Consider the following 25,060-nt stretch of genomic DNA (forward strand, 5'->3'; position numbering starts at 1 on the left):
GTGATTCTTCATAGACAAACAGAGAGAAGTAGTTCCGGCTACGATGTTCTTCCGCAAGACGCAAACAGTTCTGTTTATTAACCGCTAGAGCGTCAAAAGTTCCCTACCGCAGCTTTAAGCTAAATAATTTGTAAACTCATTATATACTAATTAAATACTTTTATTTATTTGATTTTAATATTGTTTATATTGAATAGGCATTTTTAAACTTAAAAAAGAAAAAGGTCCAAATATATATTAAATATTTTAACATCGTTTTAACATTTGTGTAGGTTTTCATTTAATATTTATATTTTATTACAGATAATTTTTATAAACAATAAAAAAAAACTGTTTCTTACAGAACTATTGATCTCAATTTTTTTTTACATTAACTTTTTAAGCACATCATAAAGTAGGTCTTTAAGCTATGTACCATGTGGTACCAGAGTGAAGGTCACATGAATCCTCCTTTTCCCTCTGTGTGTGCCTACTGGTCTCAACCTAGTGTCCTGTTAGCATCCTAACAAACGATAATGCGTATAGCATATTTTACATTGAACATAATACATTGCTATCCATTTTGTATGAAAATCAGTGACCGTGTAGTAGCAGGCTGATGCATGCAAGACATTCTGCTTTTATCTGTTTATTTTACTCTATTTCTCCTATCAGATGGCTGACTATAAACACCATAAATAGAAACCATTTGATATCATATTTGACCTGTTGATTTACTATATCTCGTGTGCTGGTTTTTGTCTCTGAACAGACACGTTTGGAGGTGTACATGTGTAGTAGGGCTGAGCCAATGACCTTGAGTTATTTATAGCCAGTCAGAGTAGCTGCAGTCAGTATGCAGGATCGTACCGTTCTGCTCAGACTCCCCTGAGAGAGAGAGAGAGAGAGAAAAGAGGAGATAAAAGCAGATGCAGCATCTCTCTAATTTCTCACTGTGCCTGCTCATCAGAATCACTAAACTGAGACCCTGAAAATGTAAAGCGATCTGAGCATCCCTGTGTAGTTCATGCAGCATCACACACACATACACACACACACACACACACACACACACACAAGCACACACACGTGGATGCTAAATTTAAACTGTGTTGCTTTTCTGACTGAGAGCTGTTTGATCTTCTTTTATCTTCATCTTTTTGCTTTTCATTATGTTCTCTATAATGCAAAAAGTCTTCTCATTTTATTTTTTTTCTGTGATTTAGTGGTGAAAAGTGACTCCATTGCTAAGAGCTGACTGCAGCTGCTTTTTCAACATTACACATTATGTAAATTAAGGCCTTGCACAAAGCTCTTACAAATGCAAATGTATGCAATTTCCATTCGCTGCTTCTTACACACAATGCTTGTGTTTTTCAACTTTTATTTCATCACTTATTTACACATTCTGCATCACATAAAGTATATTCCCTTTTTATGTCATCCTTGCCTTAGTCACAAGCTCTTAATTTTGCGTCCTCCACAGTCCAAACTCTCCGTTTCTGTTATTCAGTTTCAAGATCTCACTCTCCACATGGCAGCTGCTCCTCTCAGTCGACAGGCCCTTGGAAGATGAGTTTGATGTGGCCTTGTTCCCCCGTCAGCCATGTTCCACAGAAAGGACAAGCAGCGTGGAAGGCATGCGTGCCGTGCGGCAGTGGGATCTGACTCCAGCCTTGCACCGTCTTTTCCGAGCACACGTGACCGCAGGGGCAGAACGCATGTGTGGGGGGCCCTGCATCAAGATACAGACCCCCTTCGCACCCGAGCCAGAGGGGCACATAGGGGCCCACCCCTCTGCACATGGGACACTCTCGGTCTCCTGTGGTAGCCGGAGCTGTGCCTCCGCCCCCGGTTAACGCCAGCGCAGATGATCCCGCTTTCTCTTTACGAAACCCCCAGTTGTGGTAGCCGTGCACATGGCCGCAGTTCATATAGACCCAGGGCTGTTTCTTGTCAATGGTGGCGCGATGTGCCAGGCTGGGAAAGGCGAGCGTGTTGAAACCCACAGGACACTGGGGACGGGCGGCGTTTAGTTCCTGGCGTAGAGACTCGAGCTGTTTGAGAGTCGGGGTGTGACGAAGACCGCTAGGGGTCCGCCAAAGCAGAGTGGCCCCGCAGAGATCGATGAGAGAGCCATCCTGCAGCATGTTTGACTCGTTCTCTACCTGTCGGGTAAAAAACACACACATGAAATCACTCAGGTAATTCTTCAATTGGGTTCCACAGAAAAAAAGAGGTAGGTTTGGATTGACATGAGTGTGAATAAATAATGACACATGCAGGTGAATTGACCTTTTAAACCTGAAACTTGCCATAATATCTAACTTATTTCACAATTTTTGCTAGTTAGAAGATGACAAATCCACAGCTAGTCAAATGAACTCATCTTACATTTAATACATCTTAATTAAAAATGTAAAAAAATCTATTTATTTTTTCTATTGCATTTGAATTGAGGTAGTGAATGCTACAGTCCAATTAAAATTTGTATGCAAGAAAGTAAAATTATTACAAGATGACAGTGAGTTAAGTAGAAGAGCAAATTTTGTAAATACTCTTTTTGGCCCATTTTTTAAAATCTTGTTTAAAAGTAAAAAAAAAAAAAAGATTTTTTTTTTTAAAGACTTGAAGTTTTTTTTCTTTTTTATTTTATAAGTCTTGTGAACAGAAATATAGTTAGATCTTTCAAATGGCACTTAAACAATTTTGTATTTGGTATATATACACTACTGTTTAAAAGTTTGGGGGAAGAAATTTTTTTTTTCTGCGGTGTACCTCTGAAGCATTTTTACTGGTGCTTCATTACCGAGATTAAAGCAGATTCTCACCAGTTTTCCTCTCTGCTGGGCGGACCGTGTCTCTCGGAGGGCAAAAACGTTCCCACATACTGAGATCTCCCTCCACACGCCTGGAGCGGGTTCAGAAACAAACTCCCCTGCTGGGTGCATCACCAGCACCCCGTTGGTTGTCAGTCCATCCATCAAACCATCTGAGGTCCTCCATTTAGCAGCTCGCTCCTGGAAATCAAGCACATCAAGAGGATTTGAATAACCTCTACTGTACTCACAGCGAAATCAAAACGTGTCATGGCTTACTGTCAAAATAATATCGCTTCTCTTTTAATGTACACGTATGTAGCGAGTTATATAATAAATCACTGACTAACTGAGCTTAGAGGATTATAATGCACAGACAGACTTGTAGGCTTTCCGTTTATAGCTACTAGCACTTACACAACACACCTACTATACAGTGGGAGTCTGAAATATTTATACCCGACTAGAACACAGTCTCCATTCCTTCTCTCTCGTTCTTTTTCCACCTCCACAGAACAGCGGTGAGCAGAGAGCCTGTCAAGGACATTTGTTTGAGGCTGTAGCCGTGTGTTGATATGTCATGCATCACTGCCAGCTACTGGACCATTACTGTCCTCCAGGTGTCTGTGTTTTTTGAGAGGCGCAGATCTCCACTATCGAGTTACAGTAGCTACTATCAAGGTCAAAGCAAATATTAAAGACACTATTTGAAAAGGCTTGGAATAAAAGAGTACACATAGTAGTGTTCCATTCAAGTCTACTTCCATTGCTTAGTGTATGAAAAATGATGTTAATCCATATCTCCTCAACAATTAAAGGGATAGTTCACCCACAAATTTTAATTCTGTCTCCATTCACTCAACCTTGTCATTTTTGTCTATACAGTGAAAATCAGTGCACTCAAAAATGCATTAGACCATTATTGTATGGACAAAAAAAAACTGATTTAGAACAACATTAAGGTAAGTAAACAATTACAGAATTTAAAATGCAATCACTTTAAGTCAAATGCACATTGATTTGAAACAGTTGATAGTTTAATCAAGTGCATTAAATGTGAGTAGCGATGTGAAATGAAGGGAAATGAGTCATTTTGAGCTTAAGCATCTCAGTCGGTGACAGCAGGAAGATTAAAGCTCTGTAATGTGCCTGCTGTTTGCTATGAATGATATGCATCTCTAGATTCAGAATGTTTTTATGTTCTCATTTTATTGAATGATGCATGGTCTTATCTACAGTCACTCTTTGCTTCTGAATGAACAAGCAAAACCTTTGTCCCCATGAAAATGTTTTTCATAGCTCATGTCAGCGTGAGCGACACTGAGTATGTTTACACCGATGTTAATATCAGTCTGTGATGTAAAATGTTGTAAATATAGATCTACTGTATGTAATTAGAGCTGTTTGCTAAGGCAACAAACCTGTATAAACAAAGCCTTTACACTAAGTAAATCATCAAACGCTGTTTGTACTGTAAACAGCAGTGATATTCAAATCATGCCTGCTCAGGACAGGTGTGCTATACATTTCTAAGCAATCAAACTGAACACATCTGAAAACTGATTGAAAAGTGTATATTCACTTTACTTATTTACAAAGCTTACCAGGTCTACAAATCAAAATGTTAAAACTAAAATTGTAATGTATTAATTTTTATTACACACCGGCTGCCAAAAGTGTATTTTGTGTAAAAATGTGATTTTTTTGTTTTTGTTTAAAAAAAAGTATCTTACGCTCACCGAGGCTGTATATATATATATATATTTGATAAAACAATACAGTAAAATAATAATAATAATATTTACAATTTGGCAATTTAACATGTTTTCTATTCAAATATATTTTCAAATGTAATTTATTCATGTGATGGCAAAGCTGAATTTTCAGCATCATTACTCCAGTCTTCAGTGTCACATGATCCTTCAGAAATCATTCTATCAATATGCTGATTTGAAGCTTAATTGTTATTGGTGCTCAATTATTAGTAATGGTTCTTCTTTTTATTAAATTTTCATATTGATATTCCCAGGTTTTATATCGGTTTTACAGCATCTGTAACTTCTTTAAAAGGAAATAACCACTCACATAATTTTTTAAAAAAAATCTAATTAGATTATTTTTGTCAGAATGGAGCAGCTGCATACAAGTTACTGCACATGTTAGGGAGTAAAGCCTTGGTGCTTGTTGGGCAATGCAAGTTCATTTCTGACACATGACATTCCTCAAACGTGTTCATCTTTCCATAATTCACAACAAACGATATCTAATAAACAAACCACTAGGCTGACATTTTACGTGATTATTTTGCCTGTTAAGGCAACACAACCAAACTTTAACAGGCAAACCAGCAGGAAAATACCGTAACGTGTCCTCTCTACAGTGTTGCTGTTTTGATGTCAGTGTAAATAATTCTTCTTCTGTACTTTGGCAAAGATTCTGCATTAGTGAACGCGGCTGTGACTCAATAGCCTGTTATGACTCACCCCGAGGAAGATGTTTTTGGAAGAGTCAAAGCCCGCTGCATATATTCGTGCTTTGTAGGGAGCACTACGCTCACACATGATGCGGCAAGCGTAGCGGGAGATGGTGCTCTGGGCCGACTGTCCCCCCTCTCCATTAGCACCCCCCTGCCCTTGTCCTCCACCGCCGCTGCTCGCTGTGTCTGTCACCACAAAGTCTATCATGCTTTCTGTGGAACGGCCGATCTAAAGACACGTCAACAACCAGAGTAAGTGAGATATTCAAGCATCAGTTTTATTGATTACTCCTCCTCATGTTGTTTTAAACCCTTCAACTTTCTATTCACCAAAGAATACTAAAAAGCTGCTTTCAAGATCCTCAACAGCATTGTAAATTACATTGTAAAATATTCAATTGCATAATATTACTATTCAATTACAATATTACTGTTTTTACTGTATTTTTTATCAAATAAATGCATACTTGGTAAGTATAATAGACTTCTACTGACCCTAAGCTTTTGAATGGTAGTGTTTATACCATATTGACTTTTTTTTTTTTTTTGGTATTTCTTGCTATCAGTCAATATTTTATTTAATTGTGCATGCTCATTTCAACCTATTTTTACACTTTGATTACTGATACCTTAGCCACAATGCTTACTTAAATGTAATATTTATTATTGATAATAATTCAGTAACACAGTTAAACATAATATTCAGCAAATCACAAAACTAATATCCATCTTTCATGCTTTATGTTTTGATGCCTAAATATATATATATAATTTTCTTTTTTTTTTATGTTTAGAATGGCATGAGGGTGAATAAATTACAAAATGTTCATTTGTGGGTGATGTTATACATAATTGAGGCCAAAAAAATATAGTTAAAGACATTAACCAGGATACATTAACCATAAGTCAGAATACTAAATACATTTAAATTCATTTGCATGTTTAACAACCTCAATAATAAGATTTAAACAGGCAGTTAAATGAATGAATCCTCTCTTCTTCTATTATTATACTTTGCTCACCTGAAACATGTCAGTGTTGGGGTCATGTGTATATTCCACTATAACAGAATGACTCCGGGACAGTGTGTAGGATATGCTGTGCTGGCTTTTGTTGCTTAGGGCCTGCAAACACACATACACACACACACACACACACACACACACATAGAACTTTTTGACTAATTGCCTTTGTTGCATCATTCATCCCTCAACAAGTCAGAGCAACATAAGGTACTTTCAGGTTCCCTAACCTTATGCAATAGATTGGCAAAACACCCGGTCGGATGCAGTGTTATGCAATGACTCTTACAGAATTGTGGGTGGGTCAAGAGGACACTTATGTTGGAAGAGATTTCACATCTTTTGGAAGCCATGAATAAAACTGTTTTAGATAACGTATCTGGTCCTATCAAGCATTAAGGCATTACCATTTATGTTTTCAACTTTAAGCAAATGATGTCACCTTAGACACCAGAGGCGTGGAGACGTTGTGGATGACATCAGGTTTGACGCCGTTGGCTTTGGGCCGTTTGTAAAGGGCCAGCCGACTCCTCCTGCGGCCCTTGTCCCCGCTAGCCAGCGAACCATTATGCCTGCGTGTAACAAAACAACAACAGTCCCATCTGAGCTTAGCAAATACTTTGAACAATAAAGAATGAATTAATCAAAAACACACGTGGTGCTTGATTTAGAAGCAGCACCTCACCTGCTGACTGATTTTGATAGAGCTGACAGATTGAGGACAGACTGTTGTCTTGGGGATGACAAAAACTAGGCAATACTTGTTTTCACTTAAGATCACTGGCGTGTACTTAAAAATAATTAAATGTCATTAATCTATCTCTCTGTCAATACTATGACAGGAGTCATGAGCCGTCCACAAAATGGCTGATGTAGGCCTCTCAGAGCCTGTCAATGAGGAGGTTAGGCCATCTTATAATTTATCTAGACAACGATCAATAGGCCAGACACTTAAATGAGCTCTCTACTTTCATCTCACTGTGAGGCAGTCTTCATTTTTACCGTTTAAAAAGTAAAAAAATATTTCAGTTGTAGCATGTAGTGAGGAAAACGTCCTTTGAAGGAACACTCCACTATTTTTGAAAATAGGCTCATTTTCCAACACCCCTAGACGTAGGCGGAGGGTGACCCAACTCCAGGGTAAAGCTAAAAGCTGCCAAATCTATTAAATACAAACATGTATTTTTATGCATTGTGTCGTGCAGGCTAATAAAATTTGTTTAATGGGACTGTGTTTATATTTGACGTGATTACAGTTTAATCAGAACATTAGAAATTGATAATTATAAAATGTTTCCTTTCCACGGAGAATAAATTACAAAGCCTACAGAAAGTGACATTAACTTAGATTTATCGTGAGTTTAAGTGCCCTCAAAAAAACTAAACCTTCGTTAAAATCACTGAGGCTATCTACACTGCAAAATTAATCTACGTACGTACATCTGCGCTTTGTTGTTTATGATGAGAGAATTCACAAGCGTCTGGATTTCAGTCAGCGAATGCGTGCGCATTCAACAAAGCTGTTTCAGCAATGACTCATCTGAACGCCTCTGATTGGCCATTGCATTCCTAAACTCAACAGAATCGTGTGGGATTAGTTATAATGTGCAAAACTGTAAAAACGCCTAAAATTAAATACAGTGCAACTGAGCAGATCTTAATTTAATGCAGCAATCAACACTTTTTATTAATTTTCACTTTGTTAATAATAGACACAATAGATTTAATTTGTTTGTGTAGGAGCATTTTTGACCAATTTTTTTGCCATAAGGCCCCATGCTGGCCAAGGGCAGGCTAATCCATCCCTAGCTTTACACACGCTCCGCCTACGCCCCTAGAGTTAAACAGTCGAGGTTTACAGTTTTTGAATCCATTTAGCTAATCTCTGGGTCTGGCAGTAGCACTTTTAGCTTAGCTTAGCATAGATCATTGAATCTGATTAGACCGTTAGCATCTCGCTTAAAAATGACCAAAGAGTTTCGATATTTTTCCTATTTAAAACTTGACTCTTTTGTAGTTACATTGTGACCGACAGAAAATGAAAAGTTGTGATTTTCTAGGCTGATATGGCTAGGAACTATACTCTCATTCCGCTGTAATAATCAAGAACCTTTGCTGCCGTAACACGGGTGCAGCAGGTGCAATGATATTACGCAGAGTAATGAGAGTATACTGGAATGAGAGCATAGTTGATATATATTAACTATATAGTTGAGAGTATAGAGATGCTTCGGTCTAATCAGATTTAATTATCTATGCTAAGCTAAGCTTAGTGTGCTACCGATCAGACCCGGAGATCGTCTGAATGGATTCACAAACTGTAAAACTCCACTGTTTAACTCATGGGGAGTCTGAAAAGTGGAGTGTTCCTTTAAATTAGCACATTTTTGGCTATTTCACTCTGAATACTGTTTTGGGCCACATTTACTAACAGCTTGTGCCAAAGTAAACCTTTTTTTGGCATTAAAGAACTACTGTCAGGATTTATGTCAGGACATATTGCATGTGCATTTGCAGGAGATTCTTTTTTTAGAAGCAAAAATTTAAAGGAGGAGAGTACTTAAAAGAATCTTGCAAAGTGATTTGCTAAGGTTTGGAATAGTCAGTTTACTGGTATTCCCGTTATTTAACACCTTAAAAAGCAAGTCGTAACCCAAATCGTGAGCCTGTGTTGTTATCATCCATTCTGTTTGTTAATGACTTAATTTGCACTACTCTATAAAGACTGCATTGGTCATGATGGAAATCATCTGGCTGCATCTGTGAACATTAATTTTGCATACAGTAGATCACCCATTTCATTTTCCACTCCCATAGCCACTTTTGAGGGATTGAAGTCTCACGCTAATTTTCCCTGTTCAGTAAATCAGGCCCTTAGTCTTCAAAACATATTTTTAATTGTTGATCATGTGCAAAATAACACAATGATGTTCAAGTGTCTCAGACTAATTCACTCAATTGTCTGTGCAAATTTAAATTTACATTTTCATATAATGTTTTCAATGCATATCATGTGATATAATGTACTGGATGTCATTTTAAGCAGCCATTACTCAGTGTCCCATGATCATTCAGATATTGTTCTAATATGCTGATTTGAAACATTTCAAGAAACATTTCTTATTATCAATGTTGAAAACAGTTCAACATTGATATCTGTCTTTTCCTTACACTTTTGATCAATTGAATCTGTTGACAAAAAAAAAAACCTAAAGACATTATTATTATTGTTTAAAAAGTTTTTTTAACATATATTTGATTTTATTCTATAATAGTAGTGCGAAATGGAAAAGAAATGAACACTTGTGAGTGATACAAACACTATGTTGTAGCTCAAGGGTTAAACCCTGCTCCCCTCCTGGCCCTGGAAACACTCATCGCTCTGCTCTGCTCCATGACTGTGTGATTTGAATGACACCTTTGTTGGAAGTCAAATGAAGTGTTTTGCATCCGCAGCTGAAATCTAAAGATAAGTCCGGAAAACCAGCCGCAGGTACACCATAGGAGCCAACTGGCCCGGATGACGTGGTGTTCATTCATCTGCGAGAAAAGATGTTAATTGAAGTCATATTTATTTGAGGGTAATTTTACCCTTGAACTCCCACTGAACTCCTGCATTCAGCAAAACGCTGGCTGAGTGGAGGGGCTGTAATTTAGATAAATGGGTTTTCAAGAATCGGAGACAGTACCACACAGTTCCAATGTGTGTGGGAATGGTTAAACCCGACTGATGATAAACTTAGTGCTGCTGATTTCAAAGGTTTTGTTTATTCATAACTAAATATGTTCAGATTCAATCCATTAAATACTTAACTTTTGACATCTCTTTTGGAATGATTTTATGATTCCTTCTTTGCAACAATGAATGTTCTAGGCTGAAAAGCTGAAAAAAAATGAAAAATTCTAGGCTGAAAAATCTCGCATAATATTAATTTTGATTAATTAAGATTTTAATGCGCTTGCAGTAGAAGTCTAATACATTACAGAGAGATTTAAAACACATATGAGAAGCTTATATTTTTGGTAAAGCACTTAAATAAATAGTCTAAACAACCGTTTTTTCATCTCATTTACCCATATCCTTGTTCATTTCATCAAATTTACAAAGTTTACCAGTTTTACAGGTCATGACACAATAATGGATTGGTTATTAATTCTTATTAAGTAATACATTGTTACATTGTTTTTGTACAGACAGTGCACATTTGTATATTTATTGGATTGTCTTTTCACTGACTTTTTTTGTGAAGATACTTTGGATTTTTGAACAAAAACAGCAGCATGATTATTTACAATATTGATAATAATAAGAAATTATTCATGAGCAATAAATCAGCATATTAGAACGATTTCTAAAGGATCACGTGAGACTGAAGACTGAAGTAATGACTGAAAATTCAGCTTTGTATCACAAAAATAAATTAAATGTTAAAATATATTAAAGTAGAAAATAAGATTTTAAAGAGTAAATTTTTTGTTATATTTTCTTTTTTTCTGTATACACACACACACACACACAAAGATTTTTGTGAATTATTCTGTAAATTCTGTTGCACGATTTGAAAGAAAGAGCTAATCTGAACTATAGAAATTTAAGGAGCTTACCCATAATTTCATCCTTTTTTAATATTAATATTATTCCCTCAGGGTTGGTTGTATTCTTACCCAAGTACAATCAGCTCCCCGTACTTGATGGGCTCCTTGTCCTCGGGGCAGAGAGCATCATGGGACTGAGATCCTGAGCCCAGAGGAGGAGACGGCTGGTTCTTGTTGCACGATGGGCGCAGCTCCAGGGACGGAGGAGGACAAAGAGCTTCGGAGCTCCCTTCCAAAACCATATCCAGAAGAACGACTCACAGCTATAAGAGAGAGAGAGAGAGAGAGAGAGAGAGAGAGAGAGAGAGTGAGGGGAAGACTGAGGGCTTGATATTGTTGCTCAGCACATTTGCTTGTTTTCTCACGGTGAAATGACAACTTTATTTAATAAGCGCTACAGAGAAAGGAAATGGAAAACAGTATGATTCTTATCTGTATCCCCAACCCCCCCAACATCAGTTACTCCACCTGTAAAAACAATAACAGACAAATCCCGGATCAGCTGTTATGTATTTCTGTAACTGCTGATCCTGTGAGAACAGCCTGAGATAGTGTGGCTGTCTCTGCAGTGTTCTGAAGTCTATAAGGAGCCAACCATCACTTGACAACCTGTCGGGGACGGGAGATTTAACCCATCTCAGGAGAATAACAACCTCTCTGCAAGCACGCAGTCAAGTGCTCCAATGCAAATGACTTCATTGTTGTTTTTCATACAGACTAAATGGAACACAGTCACAGCAGTGGCATTTCAAAGGTTCGATACGGTCAGATAAATTGCTGTTGTCATTACTCTGAGTACTTAATGTGTGTTATTTAGAGGAAAATCTATCTATCTATCTATCTATCTTACTATCATGTCTGTCTATCTATCTGTCTGTCTGTCTGTCTGTCTGCCTGCCTGCCTGCCTGCCTGCCTGTCTATCTATCTATCTATCTATCTATCTATCTATCTATCTATCTATCTATCTATCTATCTATCTATCTATCTATCTATCTATCTATCTATCTATCTATCATGTCTTTCTGTGAATCTATCTGTCCATCCATCCTCATGATGTTATTTTAGTGTTATTTCACAATTCAATGTTATTTAAGTATTACTATTTACTATAATATTATTTACTATTATAATATGTATTAGTTATTTTATTTATATATATATTTTAAGTTTTCATTTTCATTTTAGAATTAGTAATTTTGTTATGTGCTTTAGCCGTTTGTATGACATTTTTAATGTTTTTTCTTTTTCCAACTATTTCTGCTTCGCTTTAATTTATTTCAGTTTTAGTAATTGAATACTTACAATTATTTTTCATCTAATATTTATATTAAATTTTATTTCAGATGTTAATTTTATTTTATATTTCAGCTTATTTTAGTTTTATATACCTATCTACCTAACACACACACACACACACACACACACGTGCACGTACATAATTTCTATTATTTTTTTCTTTTTTTGTCAAATAAATCTGTTATGATGCTTCCTCTACAGTTCACTAAACACACTAAATCACTTTCATTTTTTAAATAAGCATCTTGCAGATTCTGCATTTTTTTTATTATAACTGCATTTATAATGATCAACTAAATTCCCACGACATAATTTTTTTTTACACAAGGTAAAAAAAATATAGAATACATAAAACCTTTGTTGTGCAAAAACATCAAAAACATTAGCAGCAACTGGTTATATGTCTATTTACTTCTTCCAGTCTCCCTTATGCAGCAAATTAATCTCAACCGAGTGCAAACCCACAGGAAGCTGACTGGTTTAGAGATGACGGACAGCTCAGATGAGCCAATCACTGCGCTATCAGGGCACTGCATGACTGTGGGTGTGCAATGGTGAGAGGTGGACTGGAGGCTGAGAGGGTGAGTAAGGAGAGGGAGGGAAATTGAGAGAGGACAAAAATAGAAATAGCATGGTGGTGCAGGTGATGGAGGGGAGAGGACAGGAGAGGAGCAGGGAGGGCCAGCCGGATGGAGAAGGGTATGTAGAGGTGTAATAGAGTGCTTGCAAAACAGCAGATTGTAGATAACAGAAGATTACTAGGGATGAACAAGCACCATTACGAAGAGATTGTTTGTGTGTGTGTGTGTGCTGAGATTTGGCAGGGTGATGGATTGTCTTTTCTATGCCACGCATTTTCTAATCAGCCCACAACCTGGGGGAGGAACGAGGGAATGAGAGATATGGGAAAGGAAGATCAACAGGAAAGCAGGAATATGGAGGGGTGGTGAGGACAAGATGCACATCATGGAATGAGATCTTTCTAGACACAACAGCCTTAGTGTATAGTGGTTTATTGTATAATAAAATGACAAGCACTGTCTCTGAGCTCGAACTGTTCTCCACACATTATTGGGCAGCTTATCAATAATTCATTGGCTTCTGGTGCCTTTATTAAAAGACTTGAGTCCCACAGTGTCGGTAGCTCTAATATCTTCCTCTTTATTCCCTTCATCTCCACTTCTCAGATCACCACGTCCTCTCTCTGGTCTGATTTTATGTCCTCCTTGGTTACTGTATAATGTCCCGTCACCTTCTCTCCTCATTCCCACAATCCTCTCTGCTGCCTCTGTAGTGGGGTGAGCGAGTGCAGCGCATGAGAACGAGCGTATGAGTGTGAGCGGGGTAGACAGAGAGCGAGTCTGCCTCATCCATCTCTATCAGGAGCCAGATGAAGAGGCTTCTAAATATACACACATGAGGAAATGATCTCACGAATAACTTATGAGGCTTTACTCGAGTCCAGCCTTGCCAAACTTAATTCTTCAAAATTTATATCTGCTTTTCAGCAGATCATTAGCTATTTCGCCGTTTTGTCAGAGCTGCATTTTTTTCTTGAATAGAGGTACGGCTGCAAAATTTCTGTTTGCATTGTTGTTCTTTGTCTGCAAACAATAGTATTGGTGTTATGCTTTCACACATTTGGCACGCTGTAGCAAAGTGAATTTGTATAGGTAGCAGAATGTAGTTTGCACTAGTAGTATTGTCTGCTGGAGTCAGCTCAAAGTGATGGCATCTCATAAATGCAATGATATACTATTATGTATTCATAGTGTCTACAATGGTCTGTTATTGTTTATGATTGCATGGCTCTCTGGAATACTTCTGATTAGTCAATGGCAGCAATCTTGGGTTAAATATATTCGTATAACAAGCAATTTCCTACACAGCTAGTATGATGTTTCTCAGCCGTCTCTCTTCTCATGTAAGTTTTAACATACATTTAATTTTATGTATATTTGGAAAGCAGCAAAAAGTGGTAACCTGCCAGTTTCAGTTTAAGGAATTGCTTTTACCTGATCTAACCCTTAAGGTTTGCTGGTGTAACCTTATGTATTTAGGCTGATTCAGTGATGTTAAATAATAATTTTGACTTGAATTAAATCATTCATTTAGATGTTACCACACACAAAACATTTTCAGGTTAACATTTTCTCAGTTTACAGTAGGTATGTTATTTTTTCAAAACTCCTTGTTGTACATTACGTCAAAGTTTTATTTTGCAATAATTATATTAACATACTCATTGTATGTTAACGATTATGTATTAGCTATAGTTTCCAATAACTATTAGATATTGTTTAAAATGTCTGCAGAGTTACATTTGGTCAATGTCTGTATCTCTGCTATATAGTCTTTTTACTGCCCAACAAATCTGTATTTATTTGATCAAAAATACAGTAAAAACTGTACCATTGTGAAATAATAACGGGTTTTTGCATTACTGTTTTCTATTTGAATAGCAAATGTGATAGCAAAGCTGAATTTTCAGCATCATTCATCCAGTCTTCAGTGTCACGTGATCCTTCAGAAATCATTCTGACATTTTTTGTTGTTGTTGTTAAAATAGAAATCTTTATAAACTTTGTAACTTTATAAATGCATTTACTGTCACTTTTGATCAATTTAATGCATCATTCCTAAATACAACTGTTTCTTTTAAAAACGTCAACAAAAGCAATGTATTTTCAAATTTGTTGATTGTTACCTTGCAAACCATTAGGCTAAATTAATGTAATATTTGTCCACCAAACCAGGATGCACCTTTCTTGTAACCGGTACACTATGTTCTACATTAGCATCATGTTGTCTATTACATTCTCTTTTAACAGGATAACATTATCTATCTGTTCTGGTGAGCTGAGTAGCTAAGGTCTGCTATAGACTGTGGTGCAACAATGGTGCTTATTGCATAATTAATGCGAAAACACCATCTATAACAGTGTTGGTCACTGTACCGTATAATATCATTATTTCTGACAGTGTAAGTCTGTAGTCAGCTGCAGCTTGTTGAATGGCTGTCATGGCTGTTGTCTGTTGCAGTGAGCACTGAAGCTGTGGTGTGCAGCAGGTGTGTGTGTGTGTGTGTGTGCGTCTCATGATGGAGTGAGTGTCCTACAGTGTTGTCTGACCCCGCTGCTCCTGTCTGGCCGAGCAGTGGAAAGAGCTGCAGCCACCAAAAGCAGGGAATGAGAGAAAGTGCGAGAACATGTTGACATGCTCTCCCTGTTAGAGGACCTGTGATACTTGATAGTGACCTTCAGAGGCAGGAACCTCCGCAGGAGCTCTATCACTTACACTCTTCCTGTTTTAACAGCACATCAGCATTCACAGATGCATGTCAGCAAACCCGTATATGGGTCACCTATGTGACATTGCAAAGACATTTTGTTTATAATTTGATTTAATAAATAATTATGACGTTTTTCAGCATGCCGATCAAGAATGAACCCTGTATCAACAATGAAAAGGGTAAATACTATGCAGCACACAAAGAAAACCATGGCAATGAAGAAATAAATAAGATGAATGAACAGGAATATTACAAATAACTTCAAGCATAATGGCCTTACTCAGAATATTAGTAAAAAAAAAACATTAGCATTGCACAATAAACTGACACGTTACAATTATTCTACAACACAAGCAAATTTAGATCATGTAAAACTAAATTGCACTTTCCCAACCTTAGTAGTCTCATTCTCCAAGTATAAATCCTCAATCATGCAAACAGTCTGCCTATAAGCATTCATTTTTTCCTTAAATATTTTTCTCCTTATAAGACATTAATAAGTAATAAGACAGAACTTGTTTTTGAAATGATGTTATGTTTTGTTCAACAAGAACAACCATCCCTCTTAATATAAAGACAATTGAGAAATGTCTCCTCTCAGGCTTAGTCCACAATGCAAAACAATCATTTTCTTAATCACTGCCTTGTTTTCCTTAAAACAAGACAGATTTCCTTGACAAGCAAAATATATAATGTCTAGATTTTAATGAAACCTCTTGGGTCATTATCCTTCTCCAGTAAATTTGCTCTATATTGTTTTGAGGATATTTACTGGAAATTTAAATAATTATTATGACTTCTATTTTTGCTGTTGCATGACTACTCCCCATATACACATCATCACATGCAGTCAATGGAAACACAGCCTCTTTTCTTAAGACAGACTGATTATTCACCTCAACAAATATTTACTGGACAAACATACTGTAACCATTCATGATTATTCATTATTTAAATAATAATAATATAGGCTGTGCTAATTTAATGTGCTTCTAATGCTTTTTTTATTTTGTAGTAATTCAAGCAAGTTGTAAACAGGATAGCAGGACTAGCTCAGCAGTTAAGAAAAAAATGAAATGAACAAACTATCGAAATAATTGATTATAGAAATAATAAACTAAATTGCCTTCTTTAATGTTTAATGTTCACTCAACATTTTGTGATGTAACTTCATCACACTGTTGTGCAATTTAGGTTTCCAACAGGCCCTGTGAAAGTCGTTTTTTCATTATCATTTCTATAAACGTCCGATATTATTGTACCCATCAGAAACTAACATTATATTCAAGATTATGTAATGGCATTGCTGGTATTCTGCTCATTTACTGGAGCCAGCATGACCCGTGGACCAGCCCGTGCTCTCAGACGACAGATTGCAGCGGATTGCGTCTCAGTAACAGCTGAATGCAAAGATTCGAATTCTAAGATCCGAATTATATACTTCGATGTCTAAATTCGAATTTTGCGACGTAATCATACAATACCGATTACCCCAGGAAATACACGCACGCACGCGAGACGTTTACTATAGATGAAATATGAAAGTCAGGCAACACTTTGTAACAGCTGATTTATAAGGCGCCAGCATGATCTAAGAGTCACACTTGTATCATTGCCATTCCTTTTAATCCGTCGGTAAAGACTGCTCAAATGCACATTACATATGGACATATTACATAACGTTATCATACCAAAACCTGACCTATTTGGTATTCACCAGAATCATCACTGCAATTGTTTCCCACTACAACAACATACAGGCTAATTAAGATGCTCTTATTTATTTATACTAAGCAATCTCACGCTGCCTATGAGGCCTGGGAAGTAACCTACACAAGGGATTTCACGGAAAAATTAATTAATTAATAATTGTATTTATTACACATTGTAGGCTATAATTTTAATAAAACAGTTTATATATAGCCTATATATATATATATATATATATATATATATATATATATATATATATATATATATATATATATATATATATATATAGGCTATAGATATAGATATATATATATATATAGATATAGATATAGATATATAAATTACAAATGATTTGCACAGGAAATAACCAACTACAGAAGAACACACGCATCTACATTACACTGACATATAAGGAGAAGACTGTTTAAGTGACAATAAAAAGAGGAACAGATTTCGTTGAACAAGCGCGCCAAGCAAAAACTATCCAAATACGCACCTGATGATGTTACAGACCCCTGCCTTGAATATCCTTGGCTTGTCAATCCCCGTGTGGCCTTAAAATAGGGCGTCGTGCTGTTAATTCGTCGCTCACGGTGTTAAACTGGATGGCACGCGCATCGCGTCGTGTGGTTTGCATTGCCACACTCCGTTGTCATCAGTTACACGGAAGACAGCGCGGATCTTAATCCAGGAGAAGTGTTTTCAGTCTAGTCCATACACTCCGTTGTCACGCCCATCTCTCGCTCGCAGCTCTCCGCCGTTAAAGAAATCCGAGGATGGGTTTTGCCCTCGCCCACATCATGCGCCTCTGCGGTTGGTCAGAGTGCCACGACACGGATAAGCCCCGCCCCCGGATGTTAAATTACCAATCCTAATATGATAGTGGCGTTATTAATATTCAAGAGCCAAGCCTTTGCCATTGGACCGTAAAAGCGCAACGTCAGGATAAAGTCATTAATATTCAGAAACCAGGCATCGCCATTAGAGGATTTTTTTCCGCCTGATTAATATTAATGAGCGTTACATACGCGCGCAGTGACGCTCGAACGAGGGATCTGACAGCTTGCGGAATCCTCCGCATTTAGGAATACACCTTTGGAAGTCAGTCATTTACACCTTTAGGCTAATATATGCAGTGATTGTGCTGTGTCACTGTCATCAACACCTCTCAATTAAGACGACCATCTGCGTGGTAATGCGCATGCTTAACCTAATTTTTATAAAAACAGTTGTATAAAGCTCTTTATCTGTAGGACATTAATAATATTTCCACAACAAAATGAAATAAAGCTAATACATGTCACAGTCTTTATGGAAGTCAGAAAATATATAGCTAGGCTAGACCACTTGTCACAAGGGCTATATATATGTATGAATCAAAACTCTATATATTACACACAAATATATTTTTCAGTGGTTGTGGTTTGCTTTAACTAATTGTGAATTCTGTCCTCCATTTCAAAAATTATTTTCATCATCATCACTATGCAAAAAAAAGTTAACAGTGGGATGATATTCCTGTTACAGTTTAGAGTTTTCCATAAATCATTTCGTGCTTTATTTTAATTGTTTTAATGAATAATTAGGATGAAAAGTCTGCAATAAACAGTGCGATTGAAAAATAAACAGAAATAGAGATGGGACAATGGGGAGAACGTATTGTATCGCAACCATATTGTACTGGTTCGAGCATCTCAGTGGGCCATTATGCGTTTTATAAATTGCCCGTAATTTTTCTTCTTCTCATTCAACATACAGTGCATCTTCATCAGCAGCTGTCATCGTGAGTTGGTTGTGAATGGAAATATGGTCCGGAGTCAGGACCGTCTCACGTTGATGACGTCATTATGTGGCGCCAAAACAGTCTCCTCTCAGCTTCTTCAGACTCAGAGTACCTCCATTGTGGACATACACACTTATCTAGGACAAAAACATAGCTGACTGTGTGGTGTTTAATGGGTCACCCATACCTGTAGTTTTTAAGCGCATATAGTGGATTTTTAGCCCCTGTCGGTCTCGCTATGAACGACGACGATTATTTGATGGGAAGTTTTCATTCAGGTCAGCTCCGTGCTAATATGCCGTCTGTTCCTGATGGACTTTGCTGGGTGTCAATTCTCTCCTGTCTACTACTAGCGTGCTCCTATGTTGGAAGTTTATACGTTTGGAAAAGCGATTTACCAAGGTATTTTTCATAGTCTTTGGCTGTGTCACAAAACCCAGTGAACTCCCTACCTAGGCAGCATTATAACGACAGATTCGACGCTTACAGTATACTTATTGTTTAAAACTAGTGTTCGAAAAAACATTGTTTCAAGCGAATGCTGAACCAAATGTATAGTAAAAATGTTTAAATGTCGTTTGAACCTAATGTTCAAATGCAGCTTGAGGCAAACGTCCAGTATTGCTTGAGTCATATATATATATATATATGTATAATAAAATGAAAAATAGTTCCAAACGTATCATTTGATCAACAGTTTTAACATGCGATTTGGAACGCATTTTAATTCGAATCAAATGTTTTAAAATGCGTTCCAAATCGAACGTTAAAACTGTTAATTAGTATATATGTATATATATATATATATATATATATATATATATATATATATATATATATATATATATATATATATATATATATATATATATATATATTTAAGTAAACAATCATATTTTATATTTTGAATTAATTATTCATATTTTGTGTCAGCCTGTCTGATCCCCCCTCCCCCCACTGTTTATATATTTGTCTTGTTTTGTGTAACAAACTGGTGGCAAGATGCAAACTTGTTACTGTATAATGCACTTTAACAATCTGATAGTTGTTTGTTTACGCTAACAGAGATCATCCTGCAGTGATAAAGAGGCGCTTCACCAGTGTACTGATTGTATCCGCTCTGTCTCCAGTCTTTGTGTGGGCATGGAAAGAGTTCACAGGCATTCAGGTTAGTTTACGGCTACACGTCTAGTCCTAACTGTTGTTTGCGGTATGTGTTTACCATGCTCTATTAGATATGTTGTCCTTGATCTCAATGCATCATACAGTTTTGCCGTGAAGCATTTTGTATTAAGTGTTTGCCAATGTGTTTAACCTTATTTGACGGAGAAACACCAGACTTACTCAGATTTGTTTGATTTCTTCTATAGACTGGTCCCTCATTACTGGCTCTTATGGGGATCCGGTTGGATGGTCTTATTCTTGCTATCATTCTTCCACTGCTATTGACCATGGTTAGTAGGTGGCTTTTCTTTTTTATTTATTTTTTTGATAATGGAAAACAAGTGTTTATCTTCAACCTAAAGCCACACAATCCTGAAATGTACGATTCTGAGGGACTTTCAGATTGTGGAATAGTCTTTCTATTGGACACATGATCTAGCACATTTTTTTGTGTTATATTTGATTATTTAATTACTCTGTTTTTTGTCAGGTGCTGTTTCTGGGTCCTCTGATCCAACTAGCCATGGATTGCCCCTGGGGTTTCATTGATGGGATGAAAGTCGCAGTTGGTAAGCAGTCTTCTCCACTCTCTCTTTATAAATCTATTTTGGGATTTAAATATTGTGGTTGTGAGCTGTCATGATGGTAAGTTATTATTGACAACAACAAGTGACAGCCAAATCATTTTTGGAAGTGAATCTGTATCTTCGTTTTATGCCAAATAAATCGGCTAGGTTGATCTTTGTTGCTGTAAAAGAATCTGGCTTCAGTGTCAGTGTTGTTGTAAATGTGATTGGTCTGTTATGTCTTTGCAGACCCTTGTTTCTGGTCGCTGTGTCTGAGTGACATGCGCTGGCTGAGGAACCAGGTTGTGGCGCCATTGACAGAGGAGTTGGTTTTTCGGGCATGCATGCTTCCCATGCTAGTACCCTGTGCAGGCCCCTCCACCGCAATCTTCACATGTCCACTCTTCTTTGGTGTTGGTGAGTGGTGATGTACCATTTGCTAAGAAACAGGTTGGGGTAAATACACCAATTATTTGTTTCTACTCCATCCTGCTTTTAACATTAGGTCAACAAGAAATCAAAAATGACTCTTTGCATTCTTGATACACATCTTAATGTTGACCATTCATCAGTGCATGTTACTCTAAATAACAAAAGTAGTCTTTCATCAAATGTAATACAACTACTGTTTTGGCTGATGTCACCAAGGCTGTGCAAATCTGGAATATGTTTTTGCCAAGTAACTGTGTGTACATTCAGTTTCAATGAATAATAATTCTGTGGATTGTTCATATTTAAGGACACTTTCTCAAGTAAGTTTTCTTCCTACTTTACAACACATACATACACACAAGAATTTGTTCTTAACCATGATCTAATGTTAATGAATTTAGTGTAATTTAAAGGACTGACCCCCCCCCCCCCCGCCCCAACCTTCATTATTTCAGTATATGGGTTTTCCACAAAACGTTTCCATTTCAGCCTTTCGTTACTCTCCTCTTAGCAAAAATATAACACTCTAACTTCCAACCTAAATAAAAGTTGCTCACACTTTTCCTGGAAGGTTGAGTTATGACATTTTGATGAAAAATTTCGGTAGCACTTTAGAATAGGTAACACCTATTCTTCCCAGCCTTGATCTTATCAGCATAACAATGTCATTTAAATACAGAGGTGCCTGACAGTACACTGATACCTTCACATTATCATAGAGACAAAAGGCACAGCTGTGCCTTGAGCTTCAAGGAAGAACACAGACAAAAGGTTAATGTCTCAGACACTTGGTTTTCCTGATTTGAGCTTCTTGGATGTCAGCTTTATTACCCCAAAAAGTCTACTATTATATTGGAACCTAGATTTAACATTTTATAAATTTGTAATCCCACACATGCATATTACTAGAATATTAGCCATGTATTAGTGCTAATTAAGAATATATTAATGCCTTATTCTACTTGAGATTATTCTACATCCCTAATCTTACCCAATACCTAAACCTAACAACTACCTTACTAACTATTTAGTTAAATTAAGCAGCAAATTAAGAATTTATTGAGAGAAATGTCGTAGTTAATAGTTAACAAGTGTTACCTATTCTAAAATGTTTAACAACATTCATACATGCAAGCATGGATGACTTTTTTTACAATAAAATCTATAACTTGCATTTACAAGATAGATTGAATTTTCTTTTCATAGCAACTAATGTAATAAAGGTTACTGCAATAATAGCAAATACTAAAAACAGATTTGAAAAAAATAAAAGATTCTGTTTGGATAATCTCCAGGGAAATTATTGTTGGTACTTGGCTCTACCTAGATATCTGGTAATTGGTAACCCAAGCATTTAATGCGGTTCTCTGGAAATAGCTGGAAATAAACCTTTTCAAATCTTATTTGACCGAAAATATCACTTCTGTATTAATGTGTTTGAATGACTGATCACTGACTTGCTCAGGAAAAAGAAGACTGTTTATAATTTAATTTGCATTGCTTTGTAGACCATTATTGTTATGGTAACCTTTTCTTCTTTCTCTCTCTGTGTTTTCATGTGACTGCAGCTCATTTTCACCATGTAATCGAGCTCCTGCGGTTCAGACAGGGCACTGTCTCAGGGATTTTCCTCTCTGCAGGTAATCGAGTCATTAGTTTACTGTCATCTTTAGTGCGAGGAATGCTGCCCGTGAGACGTAATTACTCATGTGTTTGTTTATTTGTGTATTTTTCAGTGTTCCAGTTCTCCTACACTGCAGTATTTGGAGCTTATACAGCCTTTATATTCATCAGGACAGGTGCATCTATTTTTTTAAATGCTACTGATGCATGCACTACTTGACAAGAGGACTGAAAATTGTCAAATTGTCAGTTTTGTTTTAGAAATATTATTTGTGGCCTCTAAGATAATTTTTGTATTGTGACTATTTTCATGCCAGTTAAGCACGTTGACTTCCCAGTTCATATTTCCGTAATGCAAAAAAAAAAAAAAAGTTTAAATCATTTTTAAGTTCTAAGTAATTTTAAAAGCATTTAATGTAAGTGTTGGATTTTTGATTTACTTTTAGTCTGTATTGCAGACAGTAATGATAATTAGGGAATGAATTAAGCTCAGCTGTCATCACAATTCACAAATTGTCTTTTTTTTTCTGTGTATAAAATACATTTCTAATTTTTTTGTCTTTTGGATGAAATGTGATCAGGAAATGGTATTGACAGACCTGAAACGCTGAGACAATGTTTTTTCTAGTTTTAATTCAACTATATTAGTATCAAACAAACTGTAATAGCATACAAAGAAACAACTGCATCTATCTTTATGTATGTGTCTGTAGGTCATTTGGTGGGTCCTGTGCTGTGCCACTCCTTCTGCAATTACATGGGTTTTCCAGCGGTCAGCACGGCCCTGGACCACCCGCACCGCCTCACGATTCTCTCCTTCTACGTGCTGGGGGTCGTTCTCTTCTTCCTCCTCATCTTCCCCATGACTGACCCACTCTTCTATGGTTTTCCCACACCCGTCTGCACCCTGACCTCCACACCTGGATCCATCTGCTCCTGATCCATCCATACCTCCATCCAGCATGTCATCCATTCCTTCTCTCCAGCCATTTGAAAAGGGATGGCTGTTTTGCTGCTGGTTTCACCAGGGGAGCGAGGGACTGCTGGAGAACAGGTATGAGAATTCACAGCCTCTGTGAGGTGGTGCGTGGAAGAACTCGGTGGATGCAAAACATCCTCAGGTTGCACTGACCATTCTTTTCACCATTCAGCCGATGTTGCATTATCAAGTGACTTCAGCAAGACAAGTTAATTATATGTGTCTGCATGTTTATATGACAATATTTCAGTGTATTTATCATGAGATTGGTGCTGGGGATAAAGATCAGACACTATTACGGGTTCCTAGGAGAATTTGTATGCTGAAATGTGCATTGCTGAAATGCTAGATTCCCTATTTCTTTGTTGTGACATTAGAAACTTGTTCACATACACCGTACCTTGTTTGGTCTGGTGCCCTTACTTGAAAACGCCATTCATTTTTACAGAATTATTTAGTTTTACTCTGGATTTTTATTGTCTAAATATCACGCCATTTAAGTCAGTTGGCTTAAATTTAAATAAATGTCTTTAGGTACGCTTTTGAAGCAATAGACCTAGATTAATAGGAGTTACAAAATGTAGTGATTGAGGACCAGAAGTGTAATTGCCCTGGCCTGAACATGCAGCTTTATGTGTAGGTCTAGATAGAATTTCGGCCTCATGCACTTTTCAAATATGAGGTCTTTTTAAAGCATTGATCAGTCCTGCCTTGGCTTTTTGTTAATTAGAAAAAAAAAAAAGATGAAATACCAATTACTGTTTATATCGTATAGTGGATATTCATTAATAGATTTTGACCAAATGGTATTTCATTCATATTAAATGTAGGACTGTGCAAAAAATCGAATGCGATTTTCATGCGCATCTCATCAGTAAAGACGCTCCTGTAATTAGAAGTATGTCTCCAGCACGTGCGTTCAGATCAGGGTTGCCAGGTTTTCACAACAAATCCTCCCCAGTTGCTTCTCAAAACTAGTCCAAAACTAGCCTAATCGAGTTTCCAGGAGGTTCCCCGAAAAATAATTTTTTTTGGAAAGGTAGCCCTGGTAAAATTAGCATTTTTTGGGCTAAATATCACATTATTGGTATTGGTTATTGCCAAGTCTGTGGTTGTTTTTCATGTCCGCGGGTCAAAGTGACCCAAATACAAATAACGTGATATTTAGCCCCTAAAATGCAAATTTTACCAAGGCAACCCTGCTAAAAAAACGTATATTTTAACCCTGGGAAGCAATTTTTTATCGGGGTAAGTTTTGGACTAGTTTTGAGAAGCAACTGGGCAGGATTTGTTGTGAAAACCTGGCAACCCTGATCTGA

At 36.9% G+C, this 25,060-nt stretch overlaps 2 protein-coding genes across 2 annotated transcripts; one reads left to right on the forward strand and one right to left on the reverse strand.

The window, feature by feature from the left end:
- Nucleotides 1-1,330: 1,330 nt before the first annotated feature.
- peli3 (pellino E3 ubiquitin protein ligase family member 3) lies at nt 1,331-17,987 on the reverse strand. Its single transcript, XM_026266604.1, has 7 exons — nt 17,691-17,987; nt 10,962-11,155; nt 6,739-6,868; nt 6,297-6,398; nt 5,282-5,503; nt 2,811-2,999; nt 1,331-2,147 (listed from the first exon to the last, which is right to left on the reverse strand). Exons 2-7 carry the CDS (start codon nt 11,132-11,134, stop codon nt 1,530-1,532), a joined length of 1,434 nt encoding a protein of 477 aa, XP_026122389.1. The 5' UTR covers nt 11,135-11,155; nt 17,691-17,987; the 3' UTR covers nt 1,331-1,529.
- Nucleotides 17,988-19,035: 1,048 nt separating this feature from the next.
- On the forward strand, nt 19,036-24,630 carry LOC113105516 (CAAX prenyl protease 2-like). The gene is made up of 8 exons (XM_026266605.1): nt 19,036-19,379; nt 20,043-20,145; nt 20,348-20,431; nt 20,632-20,710; nt 20,957-21,124; nt 22,708-22,779; nt 22,876-22,938; nt 23,476-24,630. Exons 1-8 carry the CDS (start codon nt 19,216-19,218, stop codon nt 23,700-23,702), a joined length of 960 nt encoding a protein of 319 aa, XP_026122390.1. The 5' UTR covers nt 19,036-19,215; the 3' UTR covers nt 23,703-24,630.
- Nucleotides 24,631-25,060: the final 430 nt, after the last annotated feature.

Source organism: Carassius auratus, chromosome 7 (assembly GCF_003368295.1).
Source record: "Carassius auratus strain Wakin chromosome 7, ASM336829v1, whole genome shotgun sequence".
Lineage (NCBI taxonomy): Eukaryota > Metazoa > Chordata > Actinopteri > Cypriniformes > Cyprinidae > Carassius > Carassius auratus.

Coding starts and splice junctions, on each gene's coding strand:
- peli3 (XM_026266604.1), bottom strand. CDS start 11,134: ATGGTTTTGGAAGGGAGCTCCGAAGCTCTTTGTCCTCCTCCGTCCCTG. Junction 6,869..10,961: donor GGGGAGCTGATTGTACTTGG/GTAAGAATACAA, acceptor TGTTACACGCAG/GCATAATGGTTCGCTGGCTA. Junction 6,399..6,738: donor CCACGCCTCTGGTGTCTAAG/GTGACATCATTT, acceptor GTGTGTTTGCAG/GCCCTAAGCAACAAAAGCCA.
- LOC113105516 (XM_026266605.1), top strand. CDS start 19,216: ATGAACGACGACGATTATTTGATGGGAAGTTTTCATTCAGGTCAGCTC. Junction 21,125..22,707: donor TCCACTCTTCTTTGGTGTTG/GTGAGTGGTGAT, acceptor ATGTGACTGCAG/CTCATTTTCACCATGTAATC. Junction 22,939..23,475: donor CTTTATATTCATCAGGACAG/GTGCATCTATTT, acceptor ATGTGTCTGTAG/GTCATTTGGTGGGTCCTGTG.